Here is a 22,994-nt window from a genome sequence, read left to right as displayed (position 1 = left end):
AAAAGTAACTTAGAGTCGCCAAAATGTGTCCAATTCTGCAGGCAGAACACAATATTTTAACCAGCCCTGGTTAAAAATTACAAAAAATTAATTGTGTGCTTATGTCTTACTCAGAACTTGGTTCTGGAATGAAATCAGGTAATGGTACCTGATTACTATTTTATTCTTTTTTGTATATGTTCTTTGTATAGTTAATGTTTGTATGCCTGATATTTTTTTCATGAAACGGGATCTGATATGGCATTGTGTTTTAATAAATTAATATACTACGATTAGTTACTAGACTCAATGATGCAAATGCCATAATAAAGGCGGCTCTATCAACATCCAGGCCGCTACTTAGATGTCATTACAATGGCACTAGTAATGTAGCCACTAACTATCATAATGCTCTAAAATGGTCAGAGGAAATTAATTACCAGGATGAATTTCTATCACTGAATAGAAACCTTCTGAAAGCAAACCAGAGAGCCCCAAGAAGATGCCTGGAAACGTCTGTCAGGTTGCTACAGGACATATTTTCTAAGGCCTGTGAAGCAAAGGGTGACAGTGGACCGAGTGCTGGTCTGCAATAAGATTTGCAGTAGAAACGGAATTTGAAAAGTTAAGGTTTGATGCAGGTCGTCTAAATTCTGCAAACAAAATGTGTATTTTAATCCCAACATTTTCACTTGACCAAATTCTGTGGCTCAGGCAGAGTCACGTTCTACTCTCTGACGTCAGCTACCTTTTCAGCCACAGTTCAATCCACAGTGGTTCCAGGGAAACTGAGGAGTGGAGAAGATGGAAAGCGGTTATGTAATGAACTCTGCTGAGGTTTGCACTGCAATAGGATTGGGAGTAGGTCTACACGGGGCAGTTTGGGGGATGACCTATTCTTAAATTAATGAAAGCAGATCTTGAGTAATGTGGCACAATTGCCCTTAACAGAGGAGGTTTGGCCTGTAAAGAAATCTTGAGACTTTCCCTCTTCTGAATGGTTGTTGGACTGGAACAGCATCAATTACATTGTCAGCCATTTTCTCCTTAATTACATTGTTGTTGTTCTCTCTTTTTTCGCTCTGAGTTGCACTGTTTTCCCTTCATGTCCTTCTTCACCAAGATCGTGGTTCCCTTGCTCTGTTTCCCCTTCTCTCTGAAGCCATCCTTTTTCTCTTTGTCCCATCTCTGCTTCTGACTGTGTCCTACCTCCTATTTTCTCCTTGCCCCATCTCTGCCTCTAACTTAGCCCAAGCGCACTAGGCATGCTCTCTTCAGTAATCCTGCCCGCTCCGCGCTCTCAGCGCCCCCTGCCTCTGCACCTCTACCCCTGTCCTGCCCTTTCATTTCCAGGCCTATTGCTGCTCTCTCTAGTTGGCTTTTCACCGACTAGTCTTAGTCAGATGAGCCTTCTGCATGTGCATGTACAACATCCCTCAGACTGACTGGGGTCCATGGGGAGCTCTCGACACCTACAATGCACAGCGTCTCAAAAGGCTGAGGATGAAGAATGGTTTGGGGTGGAGAGGTGAGCCCTGGAGTTGGAGAACGAAGGAGGGTGGACAGTGGAGTTGGGAAACCAAGGAGGATTGGCTAAAAGTACGAGAGAGCTAGAGGAGAGGAAATTAACATTTTTCACAGGAGGAAGGTCCAATGGTCTATTCTTGTCTTTGTGCAGCTGTTCCAAACTCGAGGATCTGCCTGCAGAACAGTGGAACCACGCCACGGTGCGCAACGCCTTACGGGAGCTGCTCAAAGAGATGAACCAGAGCACACTCGCCAAAGAATGCCCTCTGTCGCAGGTCAGTATGGCACCTCCATCGCTCCTAGTGTCATTGTATGTCACACTATATCAGCTCCCTTCACACGGCCTCCTGTTGAGGACTCAGTATCACCTGGTGAAAGGCCGGGTGAGCTGGAAACTCCTACACCGAGTGGATTTCCAGCTTGCATGTGGACGCTCTGCATTTCTGATGTCCATCAGGGGTCTTGATAGCTCCACAGAAGGTCGCAGTGTAGCCCCACAAGCTTCCGTAAGTGTTTTTGAGAGGGCTCAGGAGGGTCTAGTCAAGCCCTACCACTCTCCTTGCGCCCAATTTCTGCATTGGTGGAAGGACAGTGATGTGCTCACAGCCCCACCCCCTCACAGCCTCCAAACTCACTCTCACACAGCTAAGATATTTGGAAATTTGGAAGGTCTGTCTCAGTGTTAAAGCCCCTCACAAGTTAACGCCCACCGACTGAGTGCCACAGATGGAGCTAACACAGAAAGGAGTGCGCCTGTAACAATGTAGCCTGTGAAACCTCTCGCGGAGTACGGCTGTAAAGTACTAAACAACCACGCGAGAGTCCCAGTATTTCCATTCATGTATAGCACTCAGCATTAAAATGAAAAAGTAACGCTATGAAACCTAAAATTAAATATGATTATTGATTTGTATTATTGTAAATAAAGGGATCGCTGCATAAAGACCGAGAACAAAACAACACATCTGTCCGATAGGCATCGCGGTACCAGCAGGCACCAGATTTGATGCAAACATGGCACCGATGGGGCAGCTGGGTGGTCTGCCCATCTTTAAACATGGCTATGTCAAATTCACTAAAATAAATGCAAAATCCACAAATGTGGTAAATCCAAAAATGTTATCGGGTGAATGTAAAGGGAGTTACCATTCAGTTTTAAGTCGCCCTGTGAGTGGGACCTGTGCACCAACCTTTTAGGGTGGCACCAGGTTAAGAGAAGGACAACTGCCCTCAGAGTATATTATGTAGGCATGCTCGTGTTTAGCAACTTTTTTTTGTCTCAGATCTACCGCCTTCGCACAGCAAAAAATAAAGCAAAAAGAGTTCGGCATTGTGAAGAGTAAAGTAAATAAATGTACAGGCTCTGTAATCTTTGCAGGAAGACTGTTCTAGGGGGCTGCCTACTAACAGCCTCGAGTTTGACTCTAATACAATTCCTCGCTCACAAATCCGTTTTAAAAATACCCTGCCATATGCGAAATGTCATTACAACCCTCAAGTGGTTAATATATTATTGACAGACGCAAATTGCAGCACCGTCTCCGAGGACGCAAAGCGCCGGGTAACGTCGGCCTGTTTATTAATGCGCTGGCAACGCAGCCTGTTCCAGCCCCGTTACCACCTGCACCCCACTACCTCCTTCCTTCCCCGAGGAGCCCCCCACCTCTCCCCGCCACCCCGGTGGCAAGTGGGGATTCTGATTGCTTCTAATGGGACCGTGCAATCAATCCGCCATTAGCTCTGAAATTGTTCTGTTTTCCTGGCAAGGTGTGTTGGGTGCGTGAGTTCTCGCTATGCGATGCCCCACAGCGCCAGGACCGAAACATACAAACATATCAGCCAGGCGCGCGGGAGAAATAATGACGGCTCTCCACTTTCCACCTTTGGCTTTTCACCAAAGAGGCCAAGGTCTCTAATACATAAGATGTCAACACTACTAACGGAAACAAGCACTGGCAAAGCCAATAGGTCTCGCCTTTGGGACCTCGTGTAATTGGGTTTGCCAATGTTTTTTAGCCATGCTGCACAGCATCCGTGATGGTGTGCAGTGTGTGGCTAATGTAAAAACACATAAAAGCAAAAGCTTTTCATGTAGCCACTCACATCACTTTGTAGGCACGTGCAACTAGGCATGCACAGGCGGCTATAAAATGACACATGCGCTTTAGAAAAAAACTTGTTAGTGTCTGTTGTGAGCTGCATCGGTAAATGAAAATAAAACGTGCAAAAGCTTTTTTTTCAATGGGCAGATTGAGGAGCAGAAACACGCGGGAAAGTGTGGAGGGCACCGTGAAGCAACCTTGAGAGTGGGGCAAACCTGAAGACCTTTGGAAGGGGATCCGAAAGCACAGGGGGGAAAGGTGGAGGCGGAAGAAACACAAGGGGCAAAAGTAACACAGGGGTTGGGGAAACCAACCCAGAAGTTGCAGGGAGGGGGGTGGGACAATAGAGAGAAACACAAAAGAGGGGGTGGGGAAATGCAGTTAGTCAACAGAGAGCAACAGGGAGTGCATGGAGAGAGATGGTGAATGCCTTGCAGTGATGATTTCCACAATGGCAGAGGTGGTGGGAGACGCACCATCAGGAAAACTGGGATCACCAACCTCTGCACGAAGTGGGTGTTGGCACAGGTTGTCCACCAATTTTTGGTGCACAGGCTGAAACCACTCCCTTCCAAATGGCCTCTCTTTTTCTGTCATCTGACCTGTTCCTCATGTACGTGCACCTCCTTGTCCAGGCGATTATTATGTATCTTCCGCAGTCCAAGCATTTACAGAAAATACCCAGATCTACTTCCAATGGGAGAACAAGCAGAGAACCTAAATGAACATCAGTAAAATATTTTGACAAGAAAAATAATGTTTCATCTAACTAAAACAGAGGTGCAGTTTACTGGTGGGTGGCAAAATGTTCTAATCATGCAATCTGATAATCTGGAAGTAGCCTATGCACAAAAAATCAATGTCCAATTCAGACCTGACTTTCTACACATTAATAATTACAGTGTTCAAAAGCCTACATTTTTAAATAACTATTGTACGAACTGTTTCAGAATTTCTAAACCTACGGTAGGGTAGGACAGGGCCTGATTATCCATTTGTGGTATTGGGCATTTCCCTGGGGTCCTGGAACCATTTGAGGGCAGATTTTAAAGGTCCATGGCTGTTATGTCATTTTTTATTGCTCCCCAGGGTTTACTTCAGAAGAAACAGTAGGGGTACTGGAGAGAGCGAGCGAGACAGAGAGATAGAGAGAGAGAACGAGAATGACTTGATAGAAAGAGAAAAGGGAGTTAATGGAGAATGGGTTGCATAAAAATAAATTTCAGGTCTGGTTTTGGTTCCCAGTCGGACTTGGTCATCGGGTGGAATACGACGGATTCTTAATCATGGCACATTTAACCTACTGCACCAATACCCATATTGGCATGCCACCTTCAGGAGAGAACTAAGCGAGAGAGCGGTGCACCACTGACAAAAAACTAACTAAACCAAAAAAAACTAGCAAAGAATTGGAATTTAATGCAGCCTGATACTATGAGTCTGAAAAATGTGGTGTACTTTTTTTTGGGTTATGAGTAATTTATTCAAAAATTTGTCTACTGTGAATTTCATGTAATTTGCATTGAGTGGATGTGGGTCTCCTTTATAACTTTGGACCCTTTTCAATAATCTCCACCAAAATTGGCATTCTGAAAGGTTCGCTTATGGTGTATGGTTAAAATTGGGGCAAAATGTGACTTTATATGGAGGGCGGAGCCAACCTTAACTACAGAGGTGTGACGGGACATCTTTAATAAATGAATATTAAATGCATATAAATATGTTCATGTTGATGAAGCCCAAAAAGAGGATTTTTCAGATGGCTGATATGCGAAGGAGCATGTATATTATAAAGCGTAGTAGCATATGAAGATGCCAAAGTCTTAGTCGCACAAGGAATGTTTTGCACAAATGATGTTGAGCACAGGAGGCACATTTCTATCTTGGGACAGCATACACTTTTATTGCACAAAATAGAGTGGTAAAGGACCCAACTTCCACCGGCTGATGATTTCATCCAATTTGAGGCCTGGATTCCGTCTTATATTATTTCCCTATATGTTATTAGTCACTAAAAATAGCAGTGCATTTACCTAATGACTGCTTCAAAGCACTATACAGAGCTTCATGTTGACATGTCTGTAACAAGTAGCCCCTTTGTGAAAGCTAAGCAAAATCTGAGCATTCTAAGGGCCAGATTATGAGTTTGGCGGTGCGTGGCGGGCAGCCCCACCCCCAAACCAGTGTTCAAACCCCCGCAGATTAAGAGTTTTCTTGTGCAGGTCCAGGGGTGCATGTATACTGGGGGGGGGGGGAACCACAGGCCCCACCCCTTGCATGCACCCCATGGCCCTGAGGCAGCAGGAGGCCCTGCAGAGTTAGCAATTGATACATAGGAGTTCATAAGAACACAACATTCACAAAAGGTGCCTCCTGCTTGGGTGAGTGTGCACAAGCAAGACCAGAACCAGGTGCTGGTTGAGGGGGAAATGTCTGCTCTCTCGTGAGTCTTTTGGAAAGGCGAACAGTTGTAAAATAAGCCCTTCACCGCTAATCCTGGAATAAGGAGTCGCCTGGCAGTACTACATTCCCACTGGACAGTCCTCCTGACAATAGAATATGAGGCACCTTCCCTGGAGATCCTGAGGGTTACATAGATGAACGAGACATACTTCCACTGGCCCAACATGGGAATGAGAGTGGATGCATTTTGCTGAAACTCCAAAACTTATCAGCTGCCTGATAACAGTGGAGGTAAATCAATGGCTCCTCCGGTACCAGTGCCCATTGCTGAGGTTTCATTTAAGAAAGTAGGGCTTTACATTTCTGGTCTCTTTGATACTCATACCAGATCAGAAAACACACATATTTGTTGTGGTGACCAATGATCGCTGTTACTGGCAGGTGGTGCATCTTAAGTGCATGAGTGCCTGTGTGTTCACCAACTGCCTAAGAGGGATTTGTTTAGAGGCCACATTTCCATAAAGAAAGTTGGAAGCAACTTCTTGTCCATGTGCCTGAAGGAAATATGTGACAATGCTGAGTTACTTACATTCCTCCCTCTCAGACCCGTCTCAGGTTATAGTTTTGACACTTTAACAAAATGATAACTATGCTTATGCAAAGATTTCAATAGAAAGATGGGCATTTGAAAAGCTTCAGTGGGATAGCCTCCTACTTTGGTTGAACATTGCCCAGTGGCAGCTCACAGTGGGAGTGCTTCAGGGCGGTGTGGTGGTGCAGAGGAAGGGGAGGGTGAGGGGTAGTGGAGTCGGACATACAAGTGAAGTAAGTAAATAAATAAATAAAACTATTTACCTTGCACTCTCTGCATCGCCAAGTTGAACGTCGTATGTCCGACTCCACTACCCCCCACCCTGCCCGTTTACTGCCCGACTCACCGCCTGCCTCACTCCGGCTGCGAGCCGCCACTACTGTTGCCTACAAGGCAGCGCCACAGAAAGCAGTGTGGTTCATCCTCTTTGAACTGCACTTCATCCATCCTGTCTGGTGAAGATATGAGTCGATTGATGCAAAAAGGTGTGCACACCCTACAGGGGTATCCAGATATAGTTACAAAATTGATACAAGTGAAGTTCCACCCTTGAGTTAGTAACAGGAGATTCAAGTTTCTGGCCATCACATTTCTAAAGTGTCAAACTTAGAGGGCAAGTAAATAGGACCTTTTGTTATTCTACAACATCAGAAGCTCCAATTATCTAACTGAGATTGGGTGAACTGGAAAGCTAAACCAGTCTTTCCCATGTAAATAAACGTATGCCCTACCACCAGTGGATAGAATTAGCTGAACACATTACATTCATAGACAAGTATTGGGAAAATACCAAGCTTCTTCCTGAAAAACTGAGAAAGAGGGTAGTGTGGATGAAATCTATCTTTCCTCCCTACTAAAAACTCAACAAGAAAAGGAATGGAAGTTTATTCCTAGGCTTTTCTTTGAACAGGTGAACTATCAAACTACCGACATGGTTGATTTATGTCTTCACCGAAAAAGCTTCATTGACCAGGACCGAGAAGTTTTATCTTACCCATGCAAAGCTGGCCAGTCCACCATGCCTTTGCGACATGACTGATCAGCCAACATTTGTTTTATTTTCAAAGGTAAAGCTGCATAGTAGGGGTGTGCATGGGAAATAGTAAGGGCAAAGTACGCGATCTTTGGTATTTGTATTTTTTATTCCACCTTACGGGAGACATTGATAGTTTTTTCCACCCAGGAACACCAATGTTGGGCATGACAGGAAAACTAGGCAGACGCCTCACCCAAAATAAGCTGAGCCTTCTAATGCAATGTTTACCACTGAAGGCCCTTTGGTGGCAGGTTAGGAGCGTTCTTTCTCTGGTGGGGCTAGTGGTAGCTGACCATCAGAAGAATGGCCATTCAGGGCCTCTCAGTGAGGCAGGGGATGAGAGCTGTTGGTGGATGGGCGATTTCCCAAGATTTGACTGATCTCCATAATTGTCAGCTTCTAAATGAGGCCCCAAGTGTCCTACATAGGATGTGTCCCTTCACTGAACAGTGCTATTGGCCACTGTGGACCCTGTATTGCACCTTGCATATATGACGCCTCTTTAATTAGGTCCTGTGTTCAGTTAGCCATCTGTAGAAAGTGCATAAGCCAGGCAACACTTTTTGCACAAGAGAAAGCTGCAGAGCAAATAAGCCTATGTACTGCTGCACCTTCAAGAGATACGGTAAACTGTACTGAAAGGATAGTCCAGCCTAGGCCATTACATGAAGATGCCCCCAGTCAATTAGGAAGTTGCTTGACATGGACAAATAATTTGTTTTTCCTTCTAAGTGGGGCAATGGTGAACTTTTGAAACAGCTCAGCCTCACAAAACCTCCGTCCCCCAACTGGCTCTTGGCTGGGCTGGAGGACCACCTCGTTGATTGCACTAGGAAACCATTCACTATGCACAAGACATAATTTATATGTTTCTAAAGCCATTAATACATTTGATTTTAAAGAACTGGGGAAAGATGTCCACTGTCCCAAAAATCATGCCACATTGTAAAAAATTATAACCTTTCCAGGAATGGAATTTATGTGCCTTCCTGGATGGATTATGTTCATGGGATTGATATATTTGGTTCTTGTCACCTATGTAGTCTGGAACAGAAAACTTCTAACATCTACCCCCACTTTTCTGTCCCACAGAGTATGATCTCATCCATTGTAAATAGCACGTACTACGCGAATGTGTCAGCGACAAAATGCCAGGAGTTTGGACGATGGTATAAAAAGTACAAGAAAATGAAAGGTAAACAGATCTTACTTCGCTTTCAATTCTTTATTACCAATGATGAATGTAAGGACTATATCTGCACATAGTTATACTGACTACCTAGAAGGGGTTGGATGTAGAAAGAGAAGCAGACCACTGCTTTATAGAAACATTTAGAAGAGCACTGATATGCAGGAGGCCTAGTTTTATATTTCCTGTTGGCCAAACTCTGAAATTATGTGAGGGTGAAGCAAAAAGAAGCTCAAAAGGGGCATGGAAGGACAGTACACATAAATTGGTCATGTGGCTACCCTGCAGTGCTAAGTGAAACTTCTCTAACTGGGAATGACCACTCTAGCCTCATCTCAGGACTCTATGGTTCTTGGAATAGAAGGAGGGTAGCGCACAAGATGAGAGGGAGTATACTTAGCGAGCACAACATCTCACATCCTTTCAGTCTTTCCATCTGCCCATGTAGCATTTATTTCTTTGGGTGATGAGGCATTTGTATAATGTGTTTGGATGTTATCTTTATAGAGAAATAGGAGATGGAGTAGGGTGACCTATGAATAACACAAATAGTGTAAACAAGGAAATGGGATGCAATGTACTCTGAAGGTGGTTTTTGACCCCTAGCTAACAGTGTTGGACTCCATTGCTCCCCTCTACCATCATTCTCTGTCCCACTGCTAAACTGCCTCTTCCCCCCAACGCGCACAGGATTCTGGGTCACTTTTGCATCGGAGGAGGGGGAGTGGCCTCGCTCTGGAACCCAGAATGACGATCGGGAGTGGGTGGGAGTACGGCGGAGCCCCAAACAGGAGTCGACAGGTACGTTCATTCTGAATTTGTATTGACATAAGAATATGCTACCACAAAAATAAGAGACAGCACATTGTTGAAATGCTGGCTCTCTGCTGGGTCCTATTAGTTAAAACGTGCGTGTGTATTTTTTTATATTTGTAGTTTGTATGGGAGTGTAAGGTAGGATGCCTGGACCCTGAATGAAAAAACTTTTGACAACAAACAAAGGGTATACACCTGTTACAACGCATTTGTTACAACGCACTACTGTTACAACGCGACTTTTACAACGCATACCATTACAACGCATTGCGCTGGGGGGCGCTCTAGGATAGGGAATAAGTATAATTTACTATCCAACACCTTCCCTAGGGTCCACGGGGACTGGAGTTAGAATAGTAAATTATACTTACCACTATCCAGCACCCCAAAGCGCTATGCGTTGTAATGGTATGCGTTGTAATGGTCGCGTTGTAACGGTAGGTAGTTGTAATGGTATGCGTTGTAACATGGTACATCCCAAACAAAGAGCACTTTTGGAGAGAGAGAGAAAGAGAGATCATGATGACGATGATTTTATATTTGTAAAACGCGAACTAATGCCCGAGGACATCTAGGGGCTGATATCCACATTGGAGGAGAGTTGGCAAAAGGAGAAAAAGAACCTGGTCTATGAAGAGGGAAAGAATAAGGTCTTATTGATTAAAAAGCCAAGTTTCAAGAGCCTTCTTGAATGGGAAGTACGTAGGAGTTTTGGAGATGCAAAGGAAGGGTGTTTCACAGTTTAGGCGTATAATGACAAAACTTCTACCTCCGCAGTTGGCCTACCTAAAGCTATGGACCACTGTGAAGGTCATGGTAGAGGAGCGAAGAGCCATGAGTATGAGGACATACCAGCAGAATCTGTGTTTTAAGTATCGGAACCAAAGACGTGCAAGGCCCTAAAGGCGATGCATAAAGCTTTAAAATCAATCCGCGTCCTTTTCAGAGGCCGGTGAAGCGAAGCAAGTGCCTGTTTTGCCAGACTGTTTTGTTGGGATCCTACCAGGAGTCGGGCTGCATTTTTCTGGGGGATCTGTAGTTTTCACAGATGTCCTTTTGAAGATCAGCCAACAAAGTTTTGCAATAATCGAATTTGGACAGAATGAGGGCAGAGATCATTGTTATTTAAAGCTCGTGAGGTAAAAATGGAAACACTTTCCTAAACAGGTTTAGAATTATGCAGGTGGAGGAAGTGGTGGCGTTAATCTGATTCTTGAAAGATAGAGTGGTATCAAAAATGATTCCCACGTGTTTTGCGTTGGTGGCGGGTGTTGGAAGCACACCTAATTCTTATGGCCACCAACTGGGTAACCAGAAGGATGTATTCTTACCAAAACGCTTCTAGGGTTCCTATTAGAGTTTAGTACTAGGGGCTCGTAGGTACAAAAGGTTCAAGAGTATCTGCTTCAAAGAGTTGTCTTCAGTGCAGAAGGTTTGAGCAAAAGTGCAGTAGTAGTTCTTAATCAGCAGGATTATGGACACATTAGTGGCAAACCCGAATAATAATGGTAATTCGTTGTAGGCAGTTATAAAACAGTTTGTTTATGTAAGGAGAGTCGTAGAGTTGTTCTATTTCCGACCAACTCATAGCTGATTTTTATGAAACAGATTTATAAAAGCAATTCATGCTAATAACAAATATTAAAGTAATCATTTCACAATGTGCAGAACTATGGAGTATTTTCATAATAAGGAGGATTGTGGAGTTAATGTGTAACGAGCAGAATAATTGAGATAACTTAAGATGGGAATAATAAGAAACAATTTTATTTCTAGCCAGAAATATTCTGGATGCAGTTAATTATGTAAAGAATTAGGAATACATTTCAAAGCAAACAAAGTTTTGGCTGTTATACTTCGTGAGCAGTAGTAAAAAAGTGACTAATAATAACAAAACATAGGGAGCAACCCACAAAGAACAGAGTTTTAGTGGCAATTAAGTATGCACAAAACGATGCATGTAAATTATGATGTACGGAGTGGTGAGAGAAATTCACAAACAGGCCCTTGTGCTAGCTCTTTTCTTGAAATGCTGTAAAAGATTGCTGTGTAACTCTTATGCTAAGAAATATTCATGATGTCTCTCTAAAAGTATAAAGTTTCTTACTTTAACCAAAGTACTCTGTAAAATGTGATTTGAAATTACGCCATTTTGTTGTACCACAAAGACTCGTGTTCGTCATAAGGGTTCCTAATAGTTTCAGTGTTTCACTTTATTTTGGCTCTCTTTCACTTGAATATATTAAGGTCGAAACCCTAAATTATGATCTTTAAAGTACATAAGGTCCTCTGACCTCACCATACTAGGTAGAGGCCTAGCAACTGGATGGCTGCTTCACCCCAGAACCTCAACTCTAGAACACACACACTCACTCCCTACCATGACTGCGGCCAATTTGAGCTGGAATTACAAAGTCCGTTGTTCAGGATTGGAGCAACTCAAGAAGAACTCCCCATGAATCTGGGTTTGTATCAGGTTTCCAAAGTCTATACTGTTCCTGTCCTTAACAAGAAGACAGGTCCCCTACAACACATCCCCGTTTGACTTTTTCAGCTGCACCCATTGGTTCAAACGTTGCACTTCGTGTAAGTTGTGGGGGTCAGCTAACCCTACTGGGTTGTTAGACTGGTGTCTCAGTTTACCATGGAACTAGAATGGTTCAATTATGGCTGATACTAGGAGGCCCTGGTACCCAGAGACATCTTAATATATGTATCTCATCAAGTTAAAAACTTGAAGAACTGGAGGTTTCTTTAACTTTGATTGACTTGGATTTTACCTACTAATAAGTTGAAACTCTCTGGAGAGGATTTTTTTGAGTATGTCTCCTGTACCTTTTGGCTTTAACGCCTGGGTCCTCTTTCCATAGTAACCCAGGGGCACATTAAACTATCGTTCATTAAATGTGTTGCATAGTTCTAGGTTTAATGGAATCAGGCAGCACTAGTCGACCAAATTATGCAGCACGTTTGGGCAAATTATGCTGCAAGAAAAGGCCAATTATGCAGTGTGATGCCGAACATTCTGAGGCAACATTATTTAATTATTTTGAAATTGTAATATACTGTCTGGTAAATAGTTCTCCTCATTAGCACCAGTTTTAAACCTGACTACAGCGACCAGTAAACCTTTTTTTTGGTGGTGAAACTGTAAATTAAGCAGCAGATGAGGGATATATGGAAATATGGTGTATCCACAATAATGCGGAAAACACTTTGAAGGTAGAATCGCGTATATCCAGTGGTTCTCAGTATTTCCCAGTTATTATGGAGTTTAAGGTCATTTGATTATATTATTAACAGCATTTGGTGTCTGTGGTGTATTTTAAGTGGGGGGTTTGATGTCAGTGACTTGATTTCAGGTTTGAGGGTTGGCGGTATGTTCAGCACTTGAGAGGCTTCCTCTGTGAATGGGAAGCATGCATTTTGTGCCTTTCTGGCAATGCATTGGTTTCTGATAGTGGGTAGTAGAAGAACTATACAAAGTCTCCCTAAGACACCACCTTGCTTGTGCCTCGTTTATGTGCATACTCTGCTTTGGGTTACTTTTCGACTCCCGTTTTAGAGCAAATTGTTGTACCGTTTCTTTACATTTATTTGTTGCTAGCCACCCCCTTAAGCTTCTTTATACTTAAAGAGTGGCACTCTTATCTCATCAATGAGCCTCTAACAGTATAGCACACACCAACGATTGTTGAACATCTTTGAGAAGTCTTAATTTTTAGTTTGTAAACTTGCCCCTAAAGAGACACTGCTTTTAATTAAAAAAAATTACAATACACTTGCCAGCTTGTATTTTGAAAATTAGTGGTTTGGGAAACTCGGTGGCTTCACTTCTACGTGTGTGTATTTAAGTGAGGTGGGCATCCCCAATAGACTTTAGCTTACTTTCTTTTTCTTGTCACAACATTGAAGTTGTTTAGCAAAATAGACCACATAATCTTCCCTTCTTTGTCGGAGCGGCGAGGCCTTGGGGCTCAGAATGCCGTCTTTGTGTACAGGTGCACTATGGCGCATAAGTGCCCTAAACACAGACCCTGGGGCCTTGGATCCAGCCAGACTCTGTGCACACACGGCATAAAACGCAGGGATTGAACCTCGGCGTAGGGTCTGTCTGAAGGAGGCGCACATGGCAGCTTATCTGGCCTTTGGCAGACAACAAAGGCCGGCCGCGGTTGGAGCTGGTGTTAATTTGTTCATCAGGTGAGTGGGAGGGAAGGTCACTAGGTATGTTTGCTAGGAAACTGGACCCCTCTGAAGTTTTATCGACGCTATACTCCAAATAAATACGTCTGGGCCTGTTCGGAGGCAGACGACACCATAAAGCGCATTATGTGGCCAAGTGATAGGGCAGGCACTGTTTGTTGTTTTGCATCGTGGACGCTACGTCTGTTGTTGTCCTTCTTTTTATTTTATTACAAGTAAGTGTCATTGGTCTGGCCAATGCCTAGGTTTAGGGACCGCCTCTGGCAGTATGGCGCCACCTGGCGTTGGCACGTTTGACATCACAAACCAAATACCCTATTGGATGAAAACCTGCAGGATGCGCCAATGACGTATATTCGTTCATATACACGTCCTGTTGGGATTCCGCACAGCTGCATGCATTCAGTTTGGTCATCTCTTTTGAAAGTCCACACGTTTGTACAAAGTGTAGTTAGCCACATACTTTAAAACAAAAGCGAAACAATCTGAAACGTGCTAAGATTATTTAGTACAATATGCGAACGTATTTAGCATAGAATGTATGAACCTTCCAGTTGAGCCATTTAGAATGTGTGAATTGTTTTGAAAGTTAGAAAACATTGTAAGATTAGTTATACAGTTCAGAATTTCTTAATGTAGGTAACAAAGGTGCAGAACTATTCACTAGGCCCATTAGACAATGTACACATAATTCTCCAGAACAGGACATACGCCCTAGAGATTTAACATGACAGAGTTATGATTATTTATCTTGTGTGCTTTAAAAGCATGCAGTACAACCAGTCAGGCACATCGCCTATTTGAAAAGAGCCACACACTTTGACCCAAAACAATGCACAGAAAATGCAGAGAATGAAATGACGCAGCACATTAGGTTCCCTTGGAAGTAAGAGGGACAACACTCCGGCAGGAGAATGATGGACAGCGAGGCAGGACAACCCGGAACAGAAAACACTCAATAGTTGCCAATCAAGCTGGGGCCGGGTGGGACAACAGTGAGTGGCAGATGGACTCTGGTGGGAGTGAAGGAGGAGAGCATTGAAAGGTTTAGAGCAGTGTTGGCAGTGTGGTGTAGAGCACCACTGTGGGCTGTTGGGCACTGATGGGGAGCAAAAAATAAGAACACCGGAACGAGGAGCAAGCAGTGTGCTAATAAAAAGTGTGAAGGACAATGCTGAGGGTTGGGGAATCCTGGCTGATATGTGGTTTGCGGCAGTAGCGGCCTGTCCCCAGCGAAAGTGGAGGGTAGGGCAGAGGATGGAGGTGGGGGTTTGGGGACAAAAAAATAAACAAATTAATAAAAACAATAATTTACATTGACCGCCGCCGCCACCGTTGCTGCCCGCCACATTGCTCTCTTTTTTCTTCTGGGCACAGACTCCCAGACAGCACTGAGGCCAATCCTGACGCTGCATGAAAGCAGCGTCGGGATGGTCCTGAGCGCTGTCAATTTGTGCTCCCAGGTAAATGGTTAGCCTGTGCCTGCTCTGTCCAGCACCGCCTATGCAGCTGGGGCTGGAGAGGGATTCACTGCGCATGAGGGTTTTGGCCAGCCTAAGACGGCCGGCCAAACCCTCATGCGCAGTGAAGGGAGTGCACTACCACTAACCCACCAGCAGTGTCATCCCCTGGACCAGCCCCTTAGACTTAACAGAGTCCTGGGGGTGAGTCCGAGAGGATTAAAATAAAAGGATAATAAAAACAGTTTAAAACCCGTTTTATTATCATTTCATTTAATTTAATTTAATTTTATTTTATTTAATGGTGGTGGCGTGGTAGGGGTTGTCACTCCTCTGTCTTAATGGAGGGGCTGCCACTGGGTTGCAGTAAGAATGAGGAAGGCTGAGCCTATGGTGAAAGCCAAGGAAAACCATGGGTCCAGATTTACTAGTATTTCACTAAACAAGGCAGGTTGCAGCACTGTGTTGCCTGAAGAGGATAGAGCTGAAGTGTACCATATTTACCAAGATATAATGCTGTTCAGCTCTCTCACTGCCCTGGTGCGCTTGCGACTGCCTTGCGCCAACGCAGGCATTCTTGCGCCAGGACGAAGGAGGGACTGCATTGTGGGCAGGATTGTTTTTGTGCAAGAAGAAATACCTCCCTCACACACAAAAACCATCCTTAGAGGCCTATTACGCTTGGTATGTGTCCTTCAGAATGCAGCACAGCACACATGCAAAGAAGAGGCAACATGGATAAATAAAGACATTTCTCCTCGGTATGCCAAGGTCGGGTAGGCTCACCATTTTGGGGCAATCCCAGGTTTACTGACGTTAGTAAATCTTGGTTTGCATCAAAATACATAGTTAGATGCATGGGAACACCCATGCTCCATCCATATAACACCTCTTTGATGCAGGATAGAGCAAGGCAGCAAAAGCCATTGCCTTGTGTTATTTTGCAGGTGAAAAGTGACTCAAGGCCATTCAAATATCAATTTGCGTTGCGTTCTAAACGTAACTTAAGCCCTTGCGTTGCCTGGTGTCGACTTGCATGATACAGGGACAATGCAAGTGCCTAGTAAATATGGCCCTCTGTATTGGATAGGGCCAGTAATGGGAAGTGGGGCAAGGACAGTGAAAGAGGCCAGGAGGTAGAAAAGAGGGTTTGTGTGTGGTTTTGTGTCCCTTGCGCTACAAGGACTGTACATCGCAGCTGCATGGACAAAACTCACTACGCCTCAACACCTGTGGCCGAATATATGTACAAACGATAGTAAAGTAAGAAATCAGAGAATAATCCACCTAACATTTTGAGAATTAAGCTTTTAAACACCTAAGACCTATCAAACCTAGCAGCGCCCATAAATATAACCCACATCCAAAAATATGCTGTTTTTCACAAGAAAAAACGTGTCTTTATTCGGAAAAGTAGTCCATTCACTGCTAAAAGCATTTACTCACATGAAGATTTTTGTGAGAGCATGGACTGAGGTGGGTACAGGGTTTACCTTAAGAGCCTGGAATGCCCTCTACGTTTGTGGCACCTTTGCATTGTACAAAACTTAATCTACGACAGAATTCATCAATTTAAAATGGTGGAGTTTTGCCTTGTCAAGAGCAGAAGTAAATCACGTAACAGGTTTGGGAGGAAACAAACCCGCCCTAAAAAGCTTCTTCGTGGAATAAATAATTTTCCTTGTGGAGAAAAAAAAGAGGTTAGCACATTTTCCCATTTTATTTTCATTTTCATAAATTGTATTTATTGATTTTTAAATACTTTAGCAATTCATCCAGTGCACAAATTCCCAATTAGATATCCGTCAATCAGTACGACCCTTGAGCATGCAAGAGTCCAGGCCACAGTTCATCCTTTCCTTGTTGCCTAGCCCAGGCAGTGTAGTGTCATATGACCTGTGGGGGAAAGGAGCTGGCTAGACATGCATTCTGCACATATAAGGCTACACAGGAACATTAACGTATGCAAACCTATAACAAAAATAAACAAATAGAACTCTCACTCGGTCCACCTCTGACATGAGACATACATTCACTTTTACTGCAGGTTGTGTGCACCAACTGCTCCCCCAATTCAACAGCCCACTTATCACATGTGTTCTTATGAAGTAGTTGTATCAACACTCATCCCTCCATTTGTATGGAGTACAACTGGTCAGGGACATCTGTACACAAATGGACAAGGTCATCCCAGAGATCTACAATAGGGTACTTGCATTGCCCTATTTCTTTCTCTGTGTATACCGCTGTACCCTCTGCGGCCGCCCACTTCTTGACTTCTTCTTTCCATTTGACCAGGGGGGATGCCCAGGATCACCAGAGCATTGCTAAAGCTTTCTTGGTGAGAACGAAGGCCAGGTCACGAAATTTGGAGCTCACCCTCCATTTTTTGGTTGTGGGTAAAGCCCGAGTAGGCATATTTCAATTGTGTGGAGGTCCATCCGACCAACCACTCTCTCCAGTCTCGCAATCACCTCCTACCAGAAGGTGGTATTCATCGGTCAGGCCTACGTGATGCGTGGAAAGTCCAGAGTACAGCGGGGATAGCGAATGCCGTCAATTCCAGTGATTATGTTGAGTCTATTTGGTGTACTTTCTTTGGTATGTAAGTTATTGAACTGCATGAATTAAATCCTGGTGCTCCTAGACACCTGGTGAGGTTGCCCCAGCACAGTAGCCCATTCGTTATACACTGGGGGCTCTCCCCGCTGTTCTGTCCCAGTAGGTTCTCAGTTTGTCAGTGCAGTCAGAGACATTGACTGCAATGAACTATAAAGTCAGGGTTTTACTTTGCAGCCTTCCCAAAATGTACGTAATATTTGCAAGGTTTTAGGGTGTGGGGGCTCAGTGTGGTGCTCTGCCGATATGGTCCTCAGGGAGCACCACAGAGCGGCGTATACCAGAACTCCCCACTGATGAAGCTCTCGATTCCCAGACTATCCCATCCTAGTAACAATCACTCACCATCTGAATCCCAGCGTCTGTCCATTCTTTCAGGCACCTAGCTGTAAAAAACCCTCCATGTGGCTTTGAATACCCACAAATGGAAGTGCTGGTGTGTACAGATGGCGATGTGCAGTGTTGCGGAGAACACTCCTCTAGCAGCACAGCAAAACTTTAAGTAGTTTGGATGCTCACACTCCTGAGGTTTGGTGCCTATTTGCTGTGCTACCAAGGCTCTCTCTTGGGCTCCTCACCCGTTACCTAGCTCTGCCAGCCCTCAGCTAGCTAGCCATCTAGCAATCCATTGTAATTGTGCAGATAGGAATATACTTTGTAATTATTGGCACCACAGCTACCCATCTTGTGGCAGACGCCTCAGAATGCCTAAAGATACACTATGTTGCCCACTGATCCATATCAGCTCCCTCAGTAATGTGTCTAGGGCTAAGGGATCCAAATTGGTAGGTTTGCGAAGTATTATGGGAGTTGTGGTAACATCACCATTTTAGATAGCGCTATTTGTGCCATTATCGGCTACTGGAGGGAGCACCAGAATTCAGTGTTGCCATTAAGGGATTGTAGGGTTTCCTCTAGATTTCCCTTCTGGAGATCATTGTAACTGTGATAAATTTCACCACAAGATATCAAAAGGTTTGAGGTACCTGGAGGACATTCGTGGCTCAGAGTCCCTTGCTTTCTCTATCGCTTTGGCTCCGCATCAATCAGTCAAGGGATTATTGGCCTGTAGACCGCCCGGTCCACCCGGAACGTTCTTTGAAGACCTTGACTCCGTCTTGTTGGGACTGGCCCTGAAAGCAGAACACTGCATCGTAGCCGGGGATTTCAACTTTCGGATGGATGATCCATCTGACGCGGCCACTATTAAAATCTCTGAGGCCATGGCACCGCTGGAATTGCTCCCCTATCTGCAGGGGCCGACGCATGACAAGGGGCACACTCTCGACCAGGTTTTCTCGACATCTCCCCTTGAGGCGCTAGAGATTATTCCGGTACTATGGTCAGACCATCTGCTTGCTAAATTTTCCATCAAAGGCACAGTTAAACCGGCTGTTGCCGCCCCACAGCAGCAGGGTCGAACCCATAGGGCTTACCATCGAGTGACCCCTGAGACGCTGGCTCAGGCTGCCCTGGATCATCCCTGCCCCCTCTCAGGCGACCTGTCGAAGGATCTGGAGTCCTTGCAGGCGTGGCTCTCAGACAGGCTTAACGATCTTGCCCCGGAACTGGCCCCCCGCCGTACTCCAAAGCGGGTTTCCGCCCCCTGGTTCACCGCTGCACTGTCGGCTAAGCGGCAGCAGTGGAAGGTGGCCGAAAGAGCTTGGCGGGTAAAATATGACCCGGAGGCTAAGCTGACTTATAAGAGTGCGGTTAAAGACTATCACCGGGATATTCGCCTGGGCAAGAAGGCCTACCTAGCAGGGAGGATAGAAGCTGCCTCCAACTCCTGCAAGGAGATTTTCTCTATAGTTAGAGAATTTATATCTCCACGGTCCAACATCTCTGAGGAGAGGCCCTCTGATTCCTGGGCCTCTGATCTGGCTAGTTTTTTTACTAGCAAGATCCAACTCATACAGGATTCTTTTCCATCGGCTGTACCCGCGGGGCTGATTAATTCTGAGGCCAACCGATCGCCCCCGGCCTCGCCAGGTGTGACGCTGGGCGAGTTCCCACCTATATCTGCGCCCGCTTCTTTAGCACTTATGGGCAACTTGAAATCGGGCTCGCCCTTGGACCCGTGCCCTGCTAAAATTCTGGCTAAATTGGCCGAGGTGATTAATCCGCTGGCTAACCCGCTACTGAATCTCTCGCTGAGCCAGGGAGTGGTTCCGCAGGCTTGGAAGCAGACAATGGTCATCCCGCTGCTCAAGAAGCCTGGTCTGGATCCAAAGGCCCCAGTCAACTACCGGCCTATCTCCCTGCTGCCTGCTCTTACGAAAATTGTAGAAAAGCACGTGCAGACGGTGCTGTCCAATTTTCTAGAGACGAATGAGATTCTGCATGCCACCCAGTCGGGCTTTCGCCCAAATCTCAGCACTGAGACTGCGCTCCTCGAGGTCTCAGAAACCATCAAAGGGGTTCTGGACACTGGGGGTAAAGCCATGCTGGTGATGCTGGATTTGTCGGCGGCCTTCGACACCGTCCCCCATGATGGCCTGCTCACAAGACTCAGTGAGATTGGACTACGGGGGACGGTGCTCAGCTGGTTTTCGTCCTTTCTAGCCGGCCGCCGGCAAACGGTCTGGGCCTCGCCAGATTCCGCTGTGATGCCGCCTCTGGGAGTGGGGGTCCCTCAGGGCTCTATTTTGAGTCCGACCCTCTTTAATATCTTCATGACCCCTTTGGCGGCGTTGGCGGAGTCGTTTGGGGCCCGGATCGTATCTTATGCAGACGACACCCAGCTCCTCTTCTCGTGCAAGAGAGGAGGAGACTTTGATGGGGAGAGTATCTGGGATTGCCTTGGGGCTGTGTTCCAATGGTTCCAACTGAACAGCCTCAAGTGCAATTCCGATAAGTCCGAGGTACTCTTCTTTGGGTGTGACACGGAGCCAGACTGGCAGGCATGGTGGCCTACTGGTATGTTCCCCCCCACTTGTTCATCCCAAATGGCTAAGAACTTGGGGGTCAAGATGGACAAGGGGTTGACTATGAAGTCCCAGATCCTGGGGTTGTCGGGCACCTGCTTCGGCCTCCTTAGGATGCTGCGGAGGTTTCTTCCCCTCTTGTCGGAGGAGCACAGGAAGCTGACTGTGCAGGCCCTGATAGGCTCTAGGTTAGATTATTCAAACGTTCTGTACCTGGGTCTGCCAGAGTACCTGCTACAGCGGCTCCAAGTTGTGCAGAATGCGGTGGCAGGAGCGATTTTTGGCCTGAATAGACGTGCTAGTGCAGCGGGCTTACTGCAGACCCTGCATTGGCTCCCAATCCGCAAGCGGATTGCCTTAAAGGCTTTGACCTTGACATACAAGGCCCTTCATGCGACGGGAGCTAAGTACCTCCAAAAGAGACTTGCCTTCTACCGGCCGGCTCGTTCTCTGAGGTCAGAATCCCTGTTTTTAGCGACTGTCCCACGAGTGAAGAGAGCGCGCCGAGGAGGTCGCTTCTTTGGACTACTGGCGCCACAGCTTTGGAATTCTCTGCCTCTTATACTTCGGGGAGCTACCAGCTTACTAGCTTTTAGAAAAGGCCTCAAAACCTGGCTGTTCACCCAGTAGGCCTTTTTGCTTGTTCTGTTCTTTTTTATCTGTGATATTTTCTCTTTTATTGTGTTATGTTAGTAGACCGCAGCCCTCCTTTTTAAAAAGCGCCGGGACACTCTTTTTGAGTAGCCGTGCGCTCTACAAAAGCCATTATAACATAACATAACATAACATAACATCTGCGACCCCTCAGCGTGGGCCTGCTTCATGGCCGGGCAGATTGGAAAAGCGCAGGTTTTAGACCAATTGTTATGTAACCCAGAGAATCTACCCAGGTTGCTGAGAAGCTGGATACCCAGCGCTAAGCCTGCCTCTGCTTGCGCAAGTACAGGAGCATGCCGTGTGCATACAGTGAAATAATATGTTTGCCATCATGCAGCGTTATGCAGCCCCTTGGCCTTCTGACTGTACTATGCTGACGAGCGGTCCGACCGCCAGTGCAAACAGAATAGGAGACGATGGTCGGCCTTGGCTTCTCCCCCTGCACATGGTAAATGCTCCAGAAAAACAGGAGCCTGAGCAGAATCTCACTTGCGGACGCGTATAGAAGTGTCACCCATTCAATCCACCTCTCTTCCAGGGCTATATGCCTATTACCACATGAGGTAATTCCATTGGACTGTATCATTGCAGGTCTATGGATAAGATTACTACTTCTGCCTAATGCTCCTTAAGTATCTCCACAAATATCCTAAAAAATCTCCTAATATTCAAGGATGGGCTGTGCTAGGTATGAAGCTGTTCGGTCACACAACATCTATAGATGCGGGTATACGCGTTCCACCAGCATCTTACAGATGATTTTATAATCTAGGTGAAGCATAGAGAGGGATCTCTACAAGGACGCCTCAAAGACTTCCTTTCGTACCTTCGGATAGCGATAATAAGCACTTCCTTAGTGGTGGCAGCTGGTACACCTCTGTCCAACACTATTTTACATAGTTCCTCCAAATGTGGCATGAGTACTGTTATGTACCTTTGATCAAATTCTTCATGGAGTCAATCAGTACTTGGGGTTTTGTTCCTCACCAGGTCCTTGATGGCCATTTTGATCTCTGCCGCAGTTATCGACCCTCCCAGCACCTCCCTCGCTTCGGCCGGCCACATTCGCCCTTTTTATATGTGAAAATATGTGCATGAATAATCACAAGCAAAATTAGAATTAAAAAAAATTCCATGGTCACATTGTGAAAGAACTGTGTAGAAGTCGTATTTGACGCTGAGTGTAGTAAATAATGTAGCTTTTAGATGGTAACATGATGCATTGAAAGGTTCTGCGATTCGCCCAGGATCGCACCAGTGATTATTGTGTGGAAGCTGTGATTTGAATTCAGATATCGCTGTTCAACAACTAACAACATAAACTCTGGACCTCACCCGTCCCAAAAGAGGTCCTTGTCCACATGACAGATGGACCATTTTGTTCAGAAATCCAAATGTCGCAGATCACAACAGAGTAACTAAACAATCCCCCAGTCCTACCAGCCTTTTTGAAAAAAAATCCAAATTTGTTATAAGTTGGT

The 22,994-nt window shown here is 45.4% G+C and overlaps 1 protein-coding gene across 1 annotated transcript in view; it reads left to right on the top strand.

Annotated features, from left to right (window-relative positions):
- Positions 1-22,994, top strand: part of SATB2 (SATB homeobox 2) — a 340,208-nt gene that overhangs the window by 161,481 nt on the left and 155,733 nt on the right. Inside the window, exons 5-7 of the mRNA XM_086958615.1 lie at positions 1,658-1,781; positions 8,732-8,834; positions 9,519-9,629. Coding sequence (XP_086814741.1) covers positions 1,658-1,781; positions 8,732-8,834; positions 9,519-9,629 — 338 coding nt within the window. The remainder of the gene's footprint in view (positions 1-1,657; positions 1,782-8,731; positions 8,835-9,518; positions 9,630-22,994) is intronic.

The sequence above is a fragment of the Lissotriton vulgaris genome, chromosome 2_1 (genome assembly GCF_964263255.1).
Source record: "Lissotriton vulgaris chromosome 2_1, aLisVul1.2, whole genome shotgun sequence".
In the NCBI taxonomy this organism is placed as follows: domain Eukaryota; kingdom Metazoa; phylum Chordata; class Amphibia; order Caudata; family Salamandridae; genus Lissotriton; species Lissotriton vulgaris.
Note: the sequence above shows the minus strand (reverse complement) of the source record. Positions and strands in the feature narration are given on the sequence as shown.